The 21,989-nt window shown below is 37.3% G+C and overlaps 1 protein-coding gene across 3 annotated transcripts in view; it reads left to right on the forward strand.

The window, feature by feature from the left end:
- DIAPH2 (diaphanous related formin 2) overlaps positions 1-21,989 on the forward strand; it is an 893,504-nt gene that overhangs the window by 637,246 nt on the left and 234,269 nt on the right. For all 3 annotated transcript variants that reach the window (XM_049705081.1, XM_033412217.2, XM_049705082.1), the window contains exon 25: positions 15,883-16,047. In XM_049705081.1, the coding sequence (XP_049561038.1) occupies positions 15,883-16,047 (165 nt within the window). The remainder of the gene's footprint in view (positions 1-15,882; positions 16,048-21,989) is intronic.

A 21,989-nucleotide genomic window follows, 5' to 3' on the forward strand; every position in this document is an offset into this window, starting at 1 on the left:
GAGTTTGATTACTTTATTAGACACCTCATATAAATGGTATCATGTAGTATTTGTCCTTCTGTGTCTGGCTTATTTCATTTAGCATAATATCCTCCAGGTACATCCATGTTGTAGCATATGACAGACTTCCTTCTCTTTTATGGTTGAATAATATTCCATTGTATGTATATAACACATTTTCTTTATTCATTCATCTGCCCTGAGACATTTAGATTGTTTCCACCTCTTGGCTATTGTGAGTGATGCTGTAATGAACATGGGAATGCAAATATCTCTTTGAAATGCTTCCTTTTTTCTTTTTTTTTAGTTCAAGTGCTGACTTTGAATAACACATTGACGTTGAAATATATATGATTCCTAAGATCATGTAATTTTTTGAGATGTCAGAGACACCTAGACACAGCAAACACAGTGAAAGATAGATTCATAGTCCTAGTTTATATCCATGTCACAAATACAACGCTACTGAAGCTATTTTGTTATTGTTTTCCTATAGCAGAAAACTTTCACAGGCACATTTTTATCTTTCCAACAAAGGAGAGAAAAGAGAAGGGATGTGTTGTTTGGAAGTATTGCCACTGTATTTGAATAGCTTCTTCCAACAGAAAGCATCTAAAAATGTCTTTCAGAATTAAATAATACAATTTCATATTTAAGACATACATTGATACTAGAGAAAACACAGCATCCATTAGTGATGCAGTAAAATTAATCAATTGTTATATATGTATATATACACGTACATACATAGGTCCATACATGAGCATACACATACATACATATTTAGGGAACCTTAAAAAAATGGATGAAGAGTTGCTGAAAAGCATAAGAAATGTGGTGCAAAAAACACAGCTTTGTCTGAGGAAATTCTATTGTAGCAAGAATAACATTTTCCTAGTGGAATGTCTGGCCCAGGGTTGGTCCAGAATAACTGGCCATATTGAATAAATGCAGGGAAACATTCTGAAATGTTTAGGTGCCATGACAGAGGTATTAGATTAATGGGCTTTATATCCTGAAATGAACTTGTTTTCAACCTTGCAAAAAATTTTAGTAAGTGAGGAAGAGATTAGGCTTAGGGTTAGGGTTACATGATCATCTAAAAAAAAATTTATATAAGGTGATGGTATGGATAGATTCTGATAAGTGAACATAGATCTTCAAAACTTAGAGAACTAGGAGTTGGAAGTTTAATGTCAGGGATGACAAACAGCCCAGATTGAAAAGAAATGAGCCGTCAATAAGCAATTGGGTTAGAAATATAAAGTTGTGTTTAAATGCCATTATTTTATTTTAGAGTAACATATCAGTCTTTGATAGTTTATTGTGGATTAAATTCAGGATGAGATTGCTCTGCACTTACAAGGTTCTTACCCTGTTTTAGAGATTATAGGACATACAAAAGATGTGCAAAATATATTTTTACCGCCAACTGCCTTCAAACTAGAATCGGAAGACAATATAAAATTAAGCAACTAGCTTAAATAATATATTCAAGTATTTCCATTAAAGAAATCAAAGTATTCACTTTTTCTCAAGTGCTTCCATTTTTACTGAATATTTATGGAATCAAGCATTTTACAGCTGGAAAGAACTTTACAGAATTTCTATTCTTGTTGCTCTATTTTGCAGTTGCTCTATTTTACAGATGACCCTGTCCATGCAAAAAAGGGATTAAATCTCTTGCCTCAGTTCATAGGTCTTTCAAAAGCCCAGTTGCCTTTTATCTTTATGAGTAAACTTGCTTAAGAAGACTTTTTCCTTTTCGTTACCACTTCTTTACCTCGTTGGTGATTTTAATTAAGGAAAGATAAGCAAAAAATGATAAAGCATTATCTGCTGAATTTGAAACTACCACTTGAATTGAAAATGCATGGTTGAAAACTGTCTACAATTCGGTATACTAATCCCCAAACTTGAAATGGGGGCCCTTGAAAACAAATGTAGGAAAAATAGAAAAATTAAATGCTCAAAGAATTTACAGAATTATTTTACAATAATTACAAACGATCAATCCCAAGCACCTAGACATTCATTTCAGAGCAGCAGACATGACAGAATTACCTGGTATAGTAAAAATTAAAAAATTAAAAACAAAAAGGTGCGCAGTAATGATGAGAAACATAGGAATTCTCAGATACTCGGCATCACCATTTATAACTAATTTCGTAACTGTGTACAGTTATTCTTGAGTCTGTAGTAATATGGCTCAAAGTCCTTTACACCCTGACTCTGTCACTACCCAAAACAATAAAACTCAATTCCCCAGGGACATACCCTTTGGCAAAATTCACACTGACTACATATTTTGCTTCATTGGCATTTGTAGTAAAATGATCTTTTAAGATCATTGGAAACTGTTAGCAGAGACTGCGGAATCTGATATTTTGCTCTTTTAGCTGAAGTTATAATCCCAGGATAGTTTCTATTTAGGGAGAACATATCAGGGCCAAACATATTCAGACTAAGGGTATGTTCATTGAACCCACAAGAGTGTTGGGGAACAGTCTTGAGGTACTGTCCTGATCTAGATCTGAATGGATAAGGGGAAATCTTTGCTCCATTTGCCTTGGCTTTGCAGTTCTCACTGTCGCCATATAAGCTGATCTCCAAGTTATCAAGGAGGCCACTACTTCCACCTGCCTGTTAGATATTACCATCCCAGTGTTTCCTAGCTATCTCAAACTCAGTGTGTTCAAAACTATTTATTGTTCTCCCTCTCTCCCTGCTCCACCCACACTAAATAATGTTCCCTTTCTTGTCTCCCAAGTTGTATTAAAAAACAAGTATACAGAAAACACACTTTGAGTTACTAGGGCAAGAAAACTCAAGTATCCTCAATACTTCCCTCTCTCTAACCACTAACATCTAGTCTAGTCACCATGTCCCAGGGTTCAATGTCTCATCTCTCCAAACCATCCTTTCCATGGTTGCCAGAGTGAGATTCCTACAAACCGTAAGATCATATTGCTCCTCTGTATAAAAACCATCGATTAGCCATTACCTCCAAAGAAGACTTGAAAACCTTAACATGCATTCAATACCTTTCCAGGTGTAGGGAAGGAAAGACTTGCCCTCCATGTTCCTGGGTTCAACAGCTGAGTCTATGAAACAAACTGACACTAGACAGGTTAGCCTGAAGATAAGGTATACAAATTTATTAAGATTTAATATTATGACATAACAGGGAGAAAAAAAGTGAACACTCAACAAGCAGTGAGATTTGAGAGCTTATACAATATCTTAATAGGGGAAGGGGAGATGGGACGTAGGCCACTTAGAGGAGAGTAAAGGATTTTTAGGAAAGACGAGTGGAACCTCAGGAGGATAGATGGAAGATATGATAGTATGAGGCAAAGTTTGTCTGGGTGTGGTGTCAACTTCTAGTCTCCTCTCCTTTGATAAGAGTCATTCTTCTCTGGTTGATGAAACTCCCAGGGAAGAGGTTTATGACAGTTGAGTTCCTTTTGGAGGATCTGTCTTTATGCAGATAAGGGGAGTTCAGAGAAAGCCTCTCCCTGCATTTGCTGTTTTCCCAAGTGCCTTCAACTCAAAATAATTCTTATGCCAAATGGGCATATTTTAGGGTGGCCTATTCTGCCACCCATCACAGGCTGTCCTCCTCTACAGCTCCCTGCGTTCTCAATCTATGTTATCTTGGAATAGTCCAAGTTTCTTGATAGCTCCAGATACAGTTATACCTCTGCTCATGCTATTCTCCTTGCCTGTGGTGTCTTCTCTTTGGATAGAAAAATCTTTTCCATACCTCAAGACGGAAGTCGAAAGTTACTTCCTTCTGAAACCTTACCTAATAATCTCAGAATCACTTCTTTCTATGTGTTTCTATATTTTTCTGGAATTCCTTTGTGGAGCTTAGTTTATTTTACCATGCACTTTTATTTATTTACTTATTTATTTTAAACAAGAGAAGCAGTATGGTATGCTGGTTAAATTCATACTTTTATGTTATGGGGGAGCTATGGGGGTAAGGGTACCCAGGTTCAAATCCTGAAATCACCACTTACTGCGGAGATGGCACTGAGAAAGTCAGTAGGCCTCCCTGAGGCAAATTTCATCATGTGTAAAATGGAGTTACTGATAGCATATATGCATCAGAGGGCCATTGGGAGGATTAAATAAGACAATGCTTATAAAGCATTTAGCTCAGTACCTGGTTCATTGTAAGAGTTCACTAAACATTTGTTCCTGCTACTGTTGCTCTGCTATTATTTATCTGTCTCCCAACACTAGTTTGTAAATTCATTGAGGGTTAGGAGCCATGTCTGGTCACTTTATTTACTTCCTGTTTCTCTACTTAATCTCCCAGTTTCTTATACATTGTTGCCACATGATAAATGATACTGAGAGCTGAACGTGAGGTAGGGCTGGAGGTAGTACTTGATCTAATTAACACCTGTGTGTGCAGACTATGAATATTCAATAATAATACATTCCAAAATATACACATCAATCTCAAAATTTTCTAATCATAACTCTTATGTTACTCTAAATGCAACTATTTATATGCCAGTCTCAATAGTTATGCGTTGCCTAACACCTGCTATTTTTTAACTGCCTTTGATACTATGTAAATTCTCAATAATTTATCAGATACACTTTAATTGGATGTTTACATAATATATACTCTTCTTATCAGTAGTTAGGAACTAGCAAGTAGACTTACTATCATTTGGACAGTATTCTGTGTTGCATTAGTCCTAGGGTTTTTTCTTATTGTTGTTAGTGTACGTGTATGTGTTAATTTAGCTAGCATTTTTTATGCCTTTGAGCAAAAAAAATTGGATGGTATCAGTTCCCTGTTTAAAACCCTTCAATGACTTACATCTGTCTCAGGAAAAATTTCAAAATGCTTAAGAGACCTGTAGAATCTGGCCCCTACGGACGTCAGGAACCATCTCTGTCCTATCTCCCACTTCCTCCATAGGCTCTAGTAGTCCAGGACTTTTCTCTCTCCTTTATGTTCCTACAGTATCTAATATACTTCAGAGCCTTCACTCACCCTACTCCAGTGCTCCTCCTGGCTCTGCCCCTTCAGGTCTGAGTTTTAATATTTCACCCTTCAAGTGGCATTACCAGACTCCTGGCCCACCCATACTCCCACAAGTCTAAGTTAGGTCTCCCAAATATACACTCTTTAACAACCTGTGCTTTGCAATCACAGTTTTCAATTTAAAATTTTTTCTACTTGTTTAATGTATGCTTTCCCATGAATCTGTAATCTCCATGAAAGCAGTGACCAGTGACTTTGTATCAATATTAACTGCTGTATCTTCAGAACCTAGAAGATACCTGGCACAGAGTAGGCACTTAATAAATATCTTTGACTAAATGAAAAATCACTCTGTTAGGTGTCTCAGAATGCAAAGCTAGAGTCTGTCTTCAAAGGAAGAGTAAAAAGAAATGTACACAAAAGGCACAGTGAGTGAATAATGAAATGAATGGGGTAGAGAAAAGTAGGAGGGCTTGAGTATACCTTTTACCTCTATAATGATCATCACATTTGTGGCTTTAACTGGAAACTGATTTAAAAGCATCTTCTTTATACCCAGCCGACTCAGGCCATCTGTGAAAAAGTGGGCTCATTACAAAATTGGTTCATCTCTCTGGAAACATAATTGCCTCCTATATGTTAAAAACTGGAGACTGGTTCAGAATTCCTATCGTTGGCTATGCTATCTTTGTTATGTCATTTAAATGTCCTATGCCTAAGTTTTGTAATCTGATTGTTAAAAGAATTTTGTAGTCTAAATCCTGAACCATTTTAAACTATTATGTTGAACCCAATTGCAGGTTAATGTATGTATTCTATATTGTTCTTATTAATGTTTCACATTTTAAAATATTCATCAGTGTGTATTTATCACATAATGTGTGGTCTCTAAGTAAATTCCAGCTACTTTAATATGCCTTAGTATTATTTTTTAAAGATAAATTTCTTTAAAATAGTGATCATTTTTTACTAAAAATTATATATTCAAAGTAAATGGAAAAAATTAATATTTTTTTTTTTTAGCATTTAGAGACATCTTTTCTGACAGGTTATGGAAAGAGGAAATATTCTCTGTATTCTGTAATAGATTTTATATTTGTGACTTCCTTTTATTTAAATGGATAATTATGCCATGTTGCTAACTAAATCGTGTGTGAAGGTTAAGTGGATCTCAAGTTGATTTTTCCATGTTCTCAACAATCCAGCAGTAATGATATTTCGAATTTCAAGTTTTTTATTAAAATCATAACTAATGTACTGCCTATTAAGATGAGAAGTTGTAAGAACGGATTTGACTCAATTAGCTGTGAGGTACATAAACTCCTTCATCCTGTGCTCTGCTAATGCTTATTCCAGTTCTAATGGAACAAGTTTTCTGTATTAACAATTACTCTCCACATCAAAATTAAGTAAAATGACAAACAGTAGTGTTAGTAGTACTCTGCCTAGTATTTGATGCAACAATGCTATTGTAGGGCAGGGAAAAGTTTTCCCCGGTCCTCATAAGGTCCCTGGCTGCATCTGAAAATTAAGATTGACAAAGAGAGATTAATGGGAGGAAAGCATACACATTTATTGAATATAAGTTTTATGTGGCATGGAAGCCTTCATTAGGAAATGAAGACCCAAAGAAATGGTTAAACCTGAGTGGTTTTATGCTAGGTTTGATAAATAGTGGAAAGTCATAGAAAGATATGAATGGGCAAATAGTATGAAGTATAGTAAACTGGGGGGAACTAAGAAAGGCCTGTTCATTCAGATACTTCTTGGTGTCCTTCCTCCATCTTGGAGATAAGGTTGTTCCTTTCTTTGGGGTATAGGGAAACTACCTCTCACGTCGGCGTTTTCTGACCTGTTTCAGGGGAGAAGAGCACTGATGTTCCTACTTCTTCCATTTTCGCAAATTCCTTCAGCTTAAAGTATTCAGTATGTCACCGTGCCATATTTTGGGGTAATGTGTTATGAACCCCATCAGCTATTGTGCCAGTTAGAGGGCAAGGGTTACAATACCTACCTTCAATCAATTTATAGACAGCTAATTATAGCTACTGAAAATAGTTTAAAACTATATATAATGTATATAAATATACACTATAAAAGTATAAAATAATATAAAAGTATTAAAAATATTTCCTATTTGAATATATGCCTATGGGTGAATTATAGCTATTTCAGGTTGAATTTCAAGTCCATACTATTATTATATTAGTAAGGAATATAATCTATAAATCTGTATATAGTCACATGAAAGCATAGATGATAAAAGCTTTAGACAATTCTGTGTAGTGTGTAAATACCAAAGTAATTGTGTGAAGACTGCTTCCCTATGTCAGATTTTCAAATAAGTTAATATAAAAATGCTCTGTGGGACTTACGATGTATGTTTTATAAATTGTTTCCAGATTCATGATTGAGAGCAAATGGTTTAAAATTAATAATACTTTTTAAAGGTTAACATTTTACCTCCTAGCTTTTTAAAATGCTGACCGCATTTTAGCTTATAAACCCTGCAACAAACACTTCTCTTAGAGAGAAGATGATGTAATTTTACAATAGTTCACAGTTATCTTCAAAAACGTCTAAGCTGGAAAAATCAGAAATGCTTGTCTTTGTAGAAAAATGAATCTGAAAGTCAACTAATAAAAGGAAAATTGCTCTCAATTGCTTTTTTCCCCTTACAACTGATAACTTTATATGCATTTGATATGCCCACTTTACGGCCTTAAGCTTCTATTTCTTTTAGTATATAAATTACCATGAATTACCCCTATCTCTGAACTTCATCTTGGAAAGATCATTGTTTTCCAGGGTTCTTCTCTCTCAATATTTCAAGGACTCCCAAGGTTGTTTAAGCAGGTGGGAAGAGGTCAGTCTACATTTTGGTCCCAGAATAGTCTAATCATCTTCCACAAAATACCTTATTCTTTGATACCAATACAGCCATTGTCACCATCTCCTGTGGCACTAAAGGCCAAGAAATCTGGGCATCCAGGAGCAAATGGCCTTTTCCTGCTGCTCTCACCATTCTCTTCAATAGTTCTTCAGGGAAAGGCATCAGAAGAGCTTCTAGCATTAGTTACATGGTGTACCCATAACTGTCCTTCCTATTTCACCCTAAACATGGCCACTGGCTTCTCATTCCGTGCTCTCACAACCCAGCTAAGGGCAGGCTGCCTTGCCCAGAGAAGTCCATCACAAGAGTCTACAACATATTTTCTAAAGTCTCTCTTATAATGAAGCTTTAAATACTCCCAAATAGGAAGCAGCAGCTCAGTTCAAATCTCTACTTTCTCCCTCTTCTCTGTAGGCACAATCCCGTTATATGCACTTTACATTATAAATAGAACAGAATTCTGTAGGCAGCTATAAGGATGCCTTGTATCTCTATGACAAGAAAGTGGCTTTTGGCCTCTAGGATGAAAACTACCCATGAGCCACCAAATACCCTTTCATAAAATACATTTTCTAATAAATTATTTCTTTACCAGGCATCCCAGAAGATAACTTTAAGACTTATTTCCTTTAAAATGTATTTTCAATTTCAGGTCTCTAATATGGGAGATAAATAAAATGCCCAGTTTAAAATGTTATCTACTAAAGTATCTACTAGGGCCACATCTAGGTCTAATTACACAAACAACTTAAACAGACCATCATTCTACTGATAAATATATTCTATTACATATATAGGTTTAAAATAAAATCAGTATGATTGAAGTCTACCTTTAAAAATGAATTTAAAATGTAAAGATTGATGAAGATATGAGGGGATTAAATTTTTTTCTCAAGTATTCAGAAAATCACTATTAAAATATTCTGTATCAATAAGGTTTGTTGTGAAATTGGTTTATCTTAAGATGTATAAGAAGGGTTTTAGTTTCCCAGGTACCCAAGTCAAACCCATGGCGCATCTTCCAATGTGATGTTATAATGAGACTTTTCTCTTTCACCAAATATTTCTTGAGAAACTATAGCATAGTTGTTAAGAATATGAGTTCTGGACCCATTCTCAGTTTGTTCCCATTACTGTGACATACCAGCTGTCTGATCTTGGGTAAATTCTTACCTCAGAAAACAGTTGTGAGGATTAATTGCATTAATCCATGGGAAGCGTTCACAATGACTCCCACAGAGTAAATTAAAACAAAAATAAATAAATAAAAGATTAGGTATAATGATCATTATTATTATTGTTGATTTTAGTTATTTTTTCACTGCTACTATGTCTGCTACGTGTTTTAGGGGCTGATGATGTTACCAAATTCAGGTTCGGCTGCTTACCACTCTAAAGTCAATGATCAAGAGGCAAGTGTCAGTAGAAAGGAAAGGTGCTTTAATCAGAAAAGCTGGCAATCTGGGGAAAAGGTGGACTCATGACCAACTCCCAAGATTCTGCTTAGCCATGACAGTTTTTAAAGGGGAAAAGGAGGAAGAATCTCAGTGAATCATCAAGGCAGGAGGTTGGATTCTGCATCATTCTCCATTGTGTGCAGAGGGGCTGACTCTCTCTTCAGATGGTATCTTGCCTGTGTGATCTGCCTGCAGAATTGCTAAGGGGGCCGTTGGGGGTAGAGAGCTAGTCATTCTTTAACTACTTAATTCTTCATTCTTACTGCTTTTTTTCTAGGAAAAGAACCAACAGGTCAGGCAAGGTGTGGTGTGCATTCAGGAGAGCATAAGTTAGGAGTTAGGCTAAATTACCTAGTGATCTCATTCTTATAATTAGGTTCTTTTAAGGTTAGAGGGGAACAGAAACGGGCAAACAGGAAAGGGGCAAAAGAGCTGCTTTCAGTGAGTCAGTGGTCAACAAGACAGGGAAGGTCTATTCTCCTGGGCTATATTTTTAAGTGAGGAACCATAGGCAATGAACAGGTAAATAAATAAAAGAGATAATGTCAGATAGTGATAAGTTCTCAGAATGAAATAAAATAGGCCAGAGTAATAGTGATGGGAGTGGACATTTTAGACTGGATGGTTGGGGGAAAGCCTCTCTGGGGAGGTGGCAGTTGAGCTGAGGTTGAATGGCCTGGTGAAAAAGAAACATTCTAGGCAGAAAGAAGAGCAAGTGCAAGGGCCCTGAATTGGATATGAGAGCTTGCTAGGCACAAGGAAGAGAAAGAAGGTTAATGAGCCTCAGCATAGTGCTTAAGAGGGGGAATGGGGTGAGATTAGGTTGCAGCGGTGGGTAAAGGCCAGATCATGTAGAGCCTCATAAACGCTGAGGAGAAAATTGGATTTTATTCCAAGTGTTGTGGGAAACTGTCAGAGGGTTTGCAGGAGAGGATTTACATTTGATATACCAATAGATGCCATGAACAAAAAAAAAAGTAGAGATGACAAGCAGGCAGTTGATTATAAAAGTATCTCAGGGGAGAGACTGGAGCTACAAGTAATTTGGGAGTCATCAATATAGATGGTATTTAAAGTCATGCGAATTGCTCTGGTCAGTTAGACTATAGACAGAGGAGTCAGGACCAAGCCCTCAGGGTACTCTAACATTTTATAGAAGTTGCCAGAGAAGGAGAGGAGGTAAGAGGAAAAACATTTTAAGCATGAGGGTGTGTGTCATAGAAACTAAGAAGAGTGGCTAAATGTGTCAGATGTGGCTGAGACATCAAAAGGAGGACAGGGGGTGAATGTTGGATTTGGCAGCATGAAGGTACATTGTCATTATAAATAGTACACTTCTACCATGTGAAAAGAATGTTAGACTAGTATCATGCAGGCGTCTATCATGATGTCTACTATAGGGGAGGAAAAATAATTGTTTCTCTACCCTACTGAGTAATTGGCTGAGGACCAACCCCACCACCACCACCGCTTCCCCGTAATACGAGACAGAATAACAAGAGAAAACCAGAGAGAAGTTAATAAACTTGAATACCTCATGTGTACCTGGGAGATACTCAGAGAAAAATGAGTAACTCCCCGAAGTAGCCTAAGTCACCAGCTTAAATACCATCTTCAGCTAAAGACAAATAAAAGATGTGAGGACACCCATAATGGGGGAGAGGGTTACAGGGAAAAGCACCATACACAAGGATAAGGTTTGTTCTGCAGGTTTAAATCTGCAACTTCACCAGTGATACTCCTGATACCCTTGATTCTCTGGTGTCCTCCTTCTTTTCCTGGTACAGAGAGGAAGACACCCTTACAAATGGAGATTTCCTTTATAAATGGAAATTTCCCTTTCAAATGGGTAACTTTTACTCTTTTCAGAGCTTTTCCTGTGTCTGCTGTTTTTCAATCAGCTCAAAATAATCTATGCCAAAGAAGCACATTTTGGGGTGGCACATCTGCTCACCTTCACTACATTCTAACCCTAGATCGATGAGTGCCTTTGTTTTTTTTTGGGGGGGGGATGTAATTTATTATGTTTACAGTTTTATTGATAAAATGAGTGCCTTTTATCTAGTTTCCACAGCTCTAAAAATGGAATAGTGGTATTTCTCTGCCTTTTTGACAAGGTTGTTATGAAGGATATGGAACATAGTGGAAGGAAAAGTATATCGTAAATGGTAAAGTCCTGTACAAATGCAAATTAATAAGTAGAATTATTTGTAATATTAGATTATAAACTGCTTCAGGGTCTGGATTAAGCTTTTTTTATTTTTTTATAAATTTATTTATTTATGTTTTGGCTGCAATGGGTCTTCCTTGCTGTGCATGGGCTTTCTCTAGTTGTGGTGAGCGGGGGCTACTCTTCGTTGCAGTGCATGGGCTTCTCCTTGTGGTGGCTTCTCTTGTTGCAGAGCATGGGCTCTAGGTGTGCGGGCTTCAGTAGTTGTGGCATGTGGGCTCAGTAGTTGTGGCTCGCTGGCTCTAGAGCGCAGGCTCAGTAGTTGTGGTGCACGGGCTTAGTTGCTCCGTGGCATGTGGGATCTTCCCAGACCAGGGCTCGAACCCATGTCCCCTGCATTGCTGCATTGGCAGGCGGATTCTTAACTACTGCGCCACCAAGGAAGCCCTGGATTAAGCTTTAATGATCATTGTATCAAGCACAATGCTTAGCATAATACTAACCAGTATCTTGCGTTTAGTGGTTGCTCAAAAAAAGAAAATAAAAAATGTCTTAAATGAAATAAAGAGGTGGAAAGGAATGATGGTGTCCAGTTCTTTTTCACCTGCAGAATCCCAAGTAGGATTTGGTGACAGGCTTGCTGTTGTGAAAGATTTCAGTGCTGACTCATGCCCTGTATCCCTTTTACAAAGTAATCACTGTGAAGAGAAGTAAAGGACTTGGAGACTGGGCTGCTTTCCATTTGTTATTTCTAAGCGAAACCATTCCCAGAATTTTTCAGATTTTCTCACTTTGGTATACAGACAGAATTTCTGAAATCAGTTTTTCTTCTAGGAGAGCAAATTTATGAAATTGTGTATCACCACATGGGCATATTTTAGCTGGTGAAAAATTGTGTTATGACAAATGGTAAATGTCCAGTTTTTTTGCCTTTTTTTATCTTTGGCTTTTTCTGTGTGTTGTACAGGTGTTGAGCCTTCTGAAATATACACAGTTTAGTACCTTGCTGCAAATAGAATATAAGTAAGTGACCTTTGCAAAGCGTGTATTCTTAGCAAGTCTGGCATGAGTCTGTTTTATTTAGGCAGGAGAGACTAGAAAACAAAAATCTAACTTTTATTCTGTGCTGAGAAATAAAGAGAATTGTCTTATTTCTGCAGCTCTCAAACAGGATGTTCAACACACTTAAAAATCAAACAAATAGGGACTTCCCTGGTGGCAGGTGGTTAAGAATTTGCCTTCCAATGCAGGGGACACGGGTTCGAGCCCTGGTCCAGGAAGATCCCACGTGGCAAGGAGCAACTAAGCCCATGTGCCACAACTACTGAACCTGCGCTCTAGAGCCTGCGAGCCTCACCTACTGAAGCCCATGCGCCTAGAGCCCATGCTCCACAACAAGAGAAGCCACTGCAATGAGAATCCCGCACACTGCATCGAAGAGTAGCCCCCACTAGCTGCAACTAGAAAAAGCCCACGCGCAGCAACAAAGACCCAACACAGCCAAAAATAAATTAATTAATTAATTTAAAAAATCAAACAAATATGATATTCTCAGAGGTAAAATCAGAATATGTAGGTAGCATTACATACAACCCTATTGTTTGTAAAAAGCAAGTAGAATAAGTCAGAAATGCATTAATTCTTTCAGGTCTACTGACAGCAAAATGGACTTGAGGGTTGAAAGATTTAATGTCACTCCTTAGCGAGGAAGAGGTTGTTGTGTGGCTAATGTGAATGCTAATACTTAAGTAGCATAAGAAGGAGCCTGTGAAGGGGAGCATCTCCCTTTTAAAATCCTGCTGTATCCTGTAAGTGTCAGCTGCAAAGTAATTTTCCAGAAATGGTCTGATTTCCCCACTGACTTCCATTGTGAAACTAGAGCTGTGTTCCCATGGAAAATAAATTTGGCCCCAGGTTATGATAAAACACACTGAAGAATTCAGAAAATTTTATAAAATCCAGCATTTCAAGACACAGTTATCAGTACCTGATAAAATAATACTATCACAAAATGTGAATACACTGTAGTAGATCTTAAAGTAGCACACCCCAAACTGTGCTATTATTCTTTTTTTTAACAAGTCCAAGTCTAGTACTTTTACATTTAAAGACATTTTACTTCTGTGATCATTATTGATTTTTAATAGACTTAATTGTAAAAGGTAGATTTGCTTTCCTTTATATTCTTCATGGTTAGTCTCCTTACCTTTTTGTGAAGCATTCTTTTTCTTGTGGCACGCAGGCCTCTCACTGTCGTGGCCTCTCCCGTTGCAGAGCACAGCCTCTGGACACGCAGGCTCAGTGGCCATGGCTCACGGGCCTAGCCGCTCCGCAGCATGTGGGATCTTCCCAGACTGGGACATGAACCCGTGTCCCCTGCATCGGCAGGCAGACTTTCAACCACTGTGCCACCAGGGAAGCCCTTTTTCTGAAGCATTCTTATCAATTAACATTCAAAAGCTTTCAGCCATAGAAGAAAGACCAGAAGGAAATGTCCCAAAAAGTTCACAACACTGAGTTGTTGGAAAGTTTAGTTTACTTACGTTTTTATATTTCTAAGTCACCTAAAGAGATAATTTTCTATATCTGTATCTTCTATAATCAGGAATAAAGTCGATAATTTCTTTCTATAAATTTACACATAATGAGATACATTTAGTCAGACACATTTACATTCCTGGTTCATTTTCTGTTTGGTAGTAGTGGTAGTTGTTATCACTTTTTTGATAAAAATTTTAAAACAGTGATGTAATTAATTTGGGGATAAATAATTTTCTGGAGTATACTGCTGAAAGTGTAGTCCTGGTGTTACCGAACCAAACTTGGGTCCTCTGGCCATGCACAGTAAAGCCAATCTACTGGCACCAGGTTGTGGTAAAGGAAAGTGCAGCATTTATTATAGGCGCCAGACAAGGAGAGTGGGTGTGGGTAGCTTGTGCTCAAAAGCTCCAAACTCCCAGAGGGTTTCAGGGAAGAATTTTTAAAGACCAGGTGAGGGAGGGGTGTTGCAGGGCATGTGATCAGCTTGTGCACAGTTCTCTGATTGGTTGGTGGTGAGGTAACAGGGTGGTGTCACAGGGGTTAACACTGTCAATCCTCAGGCTCCAGTAGGCCTGCAGGGCTATGTGCTCAAGGTCACCAAGTAGTTAACCTCTTCCATTTGGTGGGGGTTTTAGCATCTGTAAAACAACTGAGGAAATGTGCATCAGATACTGTTATCTAAGCACTTAGAAAGGAGCTAAAGGAGAAGATATGGAGGAGGGGTCTGTCATGGGAAGGCCTCATTGGGTCCTGCTGGTTACACTGGACTGGCAGCCTCAGTATCATCTGGGAACTTGTTAGAAATTGTAATCCTCAGGCCCATTGGCTCAGACTCAGCAAACAGCATTCGGGTTTGAACAAGCCCTTTGGGCAATTAAGGTTCTAGAGCTACAGCAGAATCTCTCTCCACCTCTCTCTCCCCTCTCGGTCCTTCCCTCTCCAAAGCTCTTCCTCTCCTCCCTTCTTTTTCTCTCTCCTTCTTTTTCCCCTCCTCATGTGGTATATATGTGTATATGTATATATACACACATATAGATACATAACCTATATATAGAATTCACTGTAACCTCTCCATCTATATAGAATATGTATTAAAAAAAGAAAATATATACTTCTTTTTCCCTAAGTTTTTCATTGCTGTTTGTTTCTACCCTATCTCCCTCCTAAAAAGATATGAGGCAGTTTTCTGGTGTTTATACTTCTGTGTTTTCATTTATCAAACATGTTTTAGCAAATATGTTCTTCATGGTTATACATTAAATAGTTCTGCCTCATTTATAGATTTTCACAGCTCACTGACCAATATAATGACTCCAGCAAGTTGTTATGGGCTGAATTGTGTCCCCCCCCCATTCATGTGTTGAAGCCCTAACCCTCAAAACTTCCAAAATGTGACTGTATTTGGAGATAGGACATTTAGAGAGGTAATTAAGTTAAAATGAGGTCCTTAGGGTGGGCCCTAATCCAATATAACCAGTGTCCTCATAGGAAGTGGAGATTAGGACACAGACAACACGGACGGAGGGACCACCAGGTAAGGACACAGGGAGAAGGCAGCCATCTTCAAGCCAAGGAAAGAGGCCACAGAAGAAAGCAAATTTGCTGACACCTCGATATTGTATTGCTAGCCTGCAAAATGGTGAGAAAATAAATTTCCATTATTTAAGTTACCTGATCTGTGGTATTTTGTCATGGCAACCCGAGCAAAGTAATGCAGAAGTGTTTACAGAAATAATGTTATAATTCAGTCTTAACATCTAATGATTGCCTTTGAGGTTCTATTGGATCATGTTCCTTAACAGAAAGCTACAGCTTTACAAAGAGTGCCAGAGAACAGTATGAAAAACTACTCACCATGCACAACAACATGATAAAGCTCTATGAGAATCTTGGAGAATACTTTATTTTTGACTCTAAGACAGTGAGCATAGAAGAATTTTTCGGTGATCTCAGCAACTTCCAAACTTTGTTCCTGGTAAGTAATACGTCTTAAAGCCTTGCAAGGCCTGTTGCTTTTGTTTTTAAATAATTTCTTCCATAGGCATTTTATTTTACATACCTACTGACCATATTGATTTCATGTTATAGCCCTTTAACAGGAATTGACAGATATTTTATACCTGTGACATGGATTAAAAATTGTTGGCTGGCTTAATGTATAATGGGAACCTAAATGAATTATCTTCAACTTTAGGAACACATGGGAATTTTACTGCTGAAATTTTATAGAAAATGAATGAATTGGTACTCAAATGACCCTGATTTTTTATACAGCATAATATTATAATTTGACCTAGATTAAAAATTAACATCTAAAATCATCTTTTACTCAATACATTAAAATGCTGTGACTGATGAATAAGTTTCTTTCATAGTCTAGATGAGAAACTGATTCTAAATTGGACTCTATATCAATAAATGACCTGGAATACCTAAAGTTTCTTTCAGAATCAGAATGTGAGCTCTCCTTTTTCAAACTGTAACTCTTGAGGATAATGGTAAACGTTAGAATTAATCGGAGGTCGATCATCAGGGTGCCAGTTATGATGCTAGAGGGAAGCAAAAGCTTTGTTGTATAAATGCTGTGGGAATATTTCTCTGCATCCAGTGAAGGCATAGAAGAGCACAGTCTCCGATTATGATAGTAACAGAAAGATATGCACAAGAGTTGATATCAAACAGGTAAAAGTCCCTTTATGTTAAAGAAGGAATTCTAGCAATTATCCCCAGCAGGAAGATCAATCAACAAACTAATTCATTGTAGTTAGAGGTATGTTTCTATCCCCAAAGCAATCCTTCGCTAAATAAGACTCTCTCTCTTAATTGATGGTGTTGCTCCATGAAATCATTTGATTTTGGTGTGATTTGCACAGTCTATGAAATACAAATATACTTGTGGAAAGCACTTGCTTTCATCTACTGATTTAGGACAGACAACCGAGAGTACACCCTGGCTTTGATAATAGAAGCTAAACCAGAAACTTTCATAAATATGATCATTTGTGTTATTTTTTGCTGAGAATATTAGCTGATTTTTGTCTTAGGTCTTTGCCTCTTAATAGACACACATATTTAACTTTTTAGCTGGTCAATAAGTAGCAAAATATATTCTACTGGCAATGAGTGGCTTTTTCAAAACTTAGACATTAGGAACACACCCAGGTTATACTTACTTGGATAATTTTCAAAAAGAAAAAAAAAATGTATGTTGAAAAGGGACGGGGACTAGAAAATACACTTCAGTTGACACGGAAAAGATAAATCCAATGATTTTCTTTTTTGGTAGCATCAATGTCTATGGGTTAATAGAGATAAATAAATATAATTAATATTGTCAATCTCTATGAAAAAGGACCTTGTTTTTAACATAAATGGGATCCTAAAACACTGCCTGTCATATTATGTGCCCCCTACCTCCCCAATACATGGACATAGAGTAGAATTTGCTGTACTTCTCTCGCGTTGTAGCATTTGTTTAATTATAATTCCTGTGTGAAAGCCTATGTTTAGTCCTATTAGCCAGATGCTTAGAAGCCTTGCTAAGAACTATACTTGTATTATTTCTCAGTCATAGCTTAGTTTTAAAAAGGTAAGGGTATTGTTGTTAAGAAGAACTGATTCTATGTCCTGGTGCTCTCACAAACAAGCTATGTGATTAGGTAAGTCATTTGTCTTTCTAGCTAGTTAGCTAGTTAGTTAGTTAGGAAATGGTGGGATTACACTACTGATCTCAAAGAACTTCTTTAGAGTCTATGAGTCATGGTGGGAATTTCAGAGAGTCATTTGTATTCCATACATAAACAGGATATATCTTTTTGTCTACTGGCTTCACTGTGGGTGTAGCTTGAGTACAGGGAAATTATTTGTCACAAATCATTCTCATTGTAAATAAGTTGACATTCTGAAGCCCGGTTGTGTGTGCATTTAAGTTAACTTCTTGAGAACCTGCTATGAGTTTGGGAGCTTTCAAAACAGGTGACCAGCTCCTACACTGTGTCTTGGCCAGCCATTGCCACCTGTCCTACAGAATACTACTGCTACCACTTCTATTTACCAATACTTTTAGACTTGCTGTCATGAGAAGTAGTGTGCAACTTTTTAGCTGTTTCGAACTTGAGTTGGTCACATAACCTCTCTGGGCGTTAGTTTCCTCATTTTTAAAATATGAGTGATAATTCCTGCCATGGCTTCCTCACCACGATGTGAAAACACCTCATAACCTATGATGTTGTGCAGATGGAGAGTATTATTAGCCATTCTCTGCCTGTCCATTCAATTATTACTTATTGAGAACCAACTTGATTTTGGTAATGCTTTAGTCCAGAGACAAAAGGAAGAGAATGGTTTCTATCCATGAGTGGAGGGCAACTGACAAATGCAATATAGTTTGGTAAGTGCTGCCATAGGGTGCTATCGTAATACAAAAGAGGGGCTGCCTAACCCTGCCTGAGCTGGCCAGAGAAGCCTTCATAGGGAAAGTGACATTTAGACAGTCTGAAAAAATCCATAGGACTTTGACAAGCTGACTTTGACAAGTAGGTTTAAGGGTTTTACACCTGACCTATAAGCCGAAGACTCCTAAATCAACATCACCAACTTCAGTCAATCATCTATGCTCTCCATGTCCCTGTTTCATAGTGAGCTTAAAGTGATTTCACTCTCCCAGGGGAGGGAAGAACCTTGAAAGAGAGACAAAAGTTGTCATCGCCACAAGTTCCCATTTTCTTAGTGCTTTGTGTGTTTGGCCCCAGGGTTCTTGGCGCTTAAAAGCATATTGGACTATAGATGGAAGCAATAAAATACCAGTAGTGCTGAGAAGAAAATAAGAGTTCTGATTCATGTGCTACCAAAAATTACTTCCAAATGAGCTCAGAGTTTCATCTTGGGAGATCTATTTGGCATGTGTAGCATAAACAAAATACAGATACCAAAATAATCTTCCTGAAAGAGATAACCTCTAAAAGATGGGGCAAATGTAAATAAACAAAAAGGCTTGACATTATGGATTAAGACCTTTTTCAAAATAATCACATTCAAATGAATGAAAGCAAAATTGGGCAATCTCTATGAGATGCTGCTCTATAAATTATTCATTACCATTCATATTACATATTACTCAACTAATAAGGATATTGAAGATGTTCAGTTGAATGCCCTATATATTGTCATGAAGATATATGTAATTGGAAACATTTCTAAATTCAGAATTAAGATTCTCTTTCTAGTTAGCTTCTCTGAGAGCAAGAGAGTTTTAAAAACTGCTTATAATATAGGCAAGGTTAATTAATAATCCCTAAATTTAAGTTGAATATTTTGTAGAAGAAAAATTCCAGATTTACATAATATCAAAACATCTCTTTTGCTTATTCTCCTTTATGCTTCAGTCATTTAGTAGTTGACTGCACAGTCTTTTTTCTTTCAAGATATTTGGAATAGAATGTTCAAAATCAGTGAACCTTGTGTGTTTCACCACCATGCAGCATCTTGCTTAGGCATAAAAATTATTTTCAGCTGTTGGGAAAGTGTTTGAGGCAAGTATTATATACTTCAATAACTTTCATAGCTCCAAATAAATTATAGAAAATATTTCTTTTCTCTTTTAAATCTGTCAGTTTCCTGCTGCTTCTGTGTGTTTTTGTTTTGTTTTTTAAAGAACAATCTGTTACTCAGGCACTCAGTAAGTATTTGTTGTGTGAGCGTCCTCATTCTATATCTTATATACTAGAAATAGAGGAACAAGGCTTTATAGGATTATTAGATCCCTTGGCCTAACTTAAGAAGAAAATGTTACCATTACTGTTAATCAGGCTAGCAGATCTCTCCTCAACAAAATAAGTGTTTGCTACTGTTCATTTGATAACTAAACTTTAAGATTTTTTTAAAAAATCAAGACTTTAACAATTTTTCAACAGCTCTTAGATGAGCGTTAAAATGGCTAAGTGTTAGGAGGCTAAGTGATATCTATAAATCATGGCGTTTTATGCCATTGTTCAGTCTTGTTGCTTCTACCTCCTAAATATTTTTGGACTTCACTCATTTCTCTCCAAGCCCACTGACGCTACTTTAGTTCTGGGCCCCTGCCATCTCTCAGCTGGACTATTAATTACAATGATGTCCTGACTGGTCTCTCTGCCTACTTCTCCTACCATTTCTAACTTCTAATCCATTCCCCACATTATAGTCAGAGTAAAAGTTAAAAAACCAAACAAACAAGATAATGTTACTTTCCTAACTTATGATTCTTTAATGACTTGTGTCCTCAGGATAAAATCTAAACTGTTGAAAATTAATATGGTTTACAAAATCAAAAGAACTAAGATTACTTAAAGCCCAGACCATCCTAAGGTTGGCTGAATAAGCCATAATCACTTGAACTCTCCTTCCAGACTGGGAAAAGTCAAGTATTGACAGTGGAGGCAGCAGAACAAAACAGCAGTAAGTGCCTAAGAGGACCTGAGCCTCTTACAACAGAGAGAAACTTTGGGAGCACAGTATCCAAGGCTCAGTAAATGAAGGCTCGGAGGCAAATGTGTGATTGTCATCTTGTGTTAATTGCTCCCTAGCTAGTGCAGCATGGAGAGTTATGACAACCAAGGTTGCTCTTATCTTAATTCTTAGTTAGGGATGTTCTTCTTTCTGCCTTAAGTAATTGTTCTTTTAAAATCTAACCTTATCTGAAAGCTCCTTGTAGCCATTTTGGCTTATGGAGATACTTAATTTTGAGAAGCTCTCATTTTCCTCAAGCCATCTTCCTCTTTACAAGGACTCAATCATGTCTAAATCTAAACTATAATTGGAAAGCAAGGTGAGCATCTGCATCTGCACTCAAAGGCTAAATTGATAATATAGAGAACATTTTATTCATTCATTAAAGGCAATTTGCCTTTAAAGAAATGAGGATGAATTTTTGCATAAAAAGACTGTGTATATAATTCCTGATCCAAGAACACTAAGTTATTTTGAAACATTTTTAAGCCTTCAATTCACGAAGCACTTGACATTTAAAGGAAACTTTAGTACAGTATTGTAAAAATGGTGGACTTATGTTAGAAACCAAATATGTTCTTGAGCAAAGAAGTCTTAATCAGTAATATAAACTTTATTATCTAGAATTCTGTCATCCAAAATCTCTATTAGATGCCTCAAAAGTTGATGCATACTTGCTTTGCCAATAAAATGGTAATTAATATTATGAAGATGCCCCTGAGAAACAGCAAAGACCCTGATGTGCCTCTTGAAATAATATAGTTTTATTTGTAAGCTAACTGTCTCATCACCTGTGAATTCAGATGTTTACACTAGTAACAATAATCCAGATATCCAAGATTATCTCTTCTTTACCCCCACTGGCAGGACTCAAGCTCTCTGCAAAGTCTCCACTCCCACAAGTACATCTGGAGTCATCTCATATGGGCTCAAACATGTGTTATCTACAGTCACTGCTTGACATTTGCCCACACATATTTGAGTGCCTCCTATTCTAGGGTGATGAGAATATAGCATTAAACAAAATAGACAAAGTCCTGCCTTTCCTGTCCTCCTGCAGCTCCCGCTCCCCTCTGCTGAATGCCTTTTGCTGGCAAAGCTGCTTGAGTTGCCCTCAATGATAATGGCCACATCCGGGCCAAGGTTGCAGTCTCCTGCTGCTCCAATTTTGCCATCAATCCTTGCAGTACTTGAGTGTGGGGTTATGCTCAGTGCAGACGTAGCCACGCTTCCCGAGACCCTTCTTAAAAAGTTTATTTCTCATCTCTTCTGATCCCTTTCTCCTTGGAGGCTTAAAAGTTTTTTTTGAAGTCCTAGAGACCTAAAGGGGATCCTAAAACCATAATCCCCTCCATTGCTCTTCTTCCTCACTTTTGTTCAGGCACCTAGGCAGGTATCTTCCTTTTCCTAGAAGCCAGGGATAAATGAAGT

Source organism: Orcinus orca, chromosome X (genome assembly GCF_937001465.1).
Source record: "Orcinus orca chromosome X, mOrcOrc1.1, whole genome shotgun sequence".
Classification (NCBI taxonomy): Eukaryota; Metazoa; Chordata; class Mammalia; order Artiodactyla; family Delphinidae; genus Orcinus; species Orcinus orca.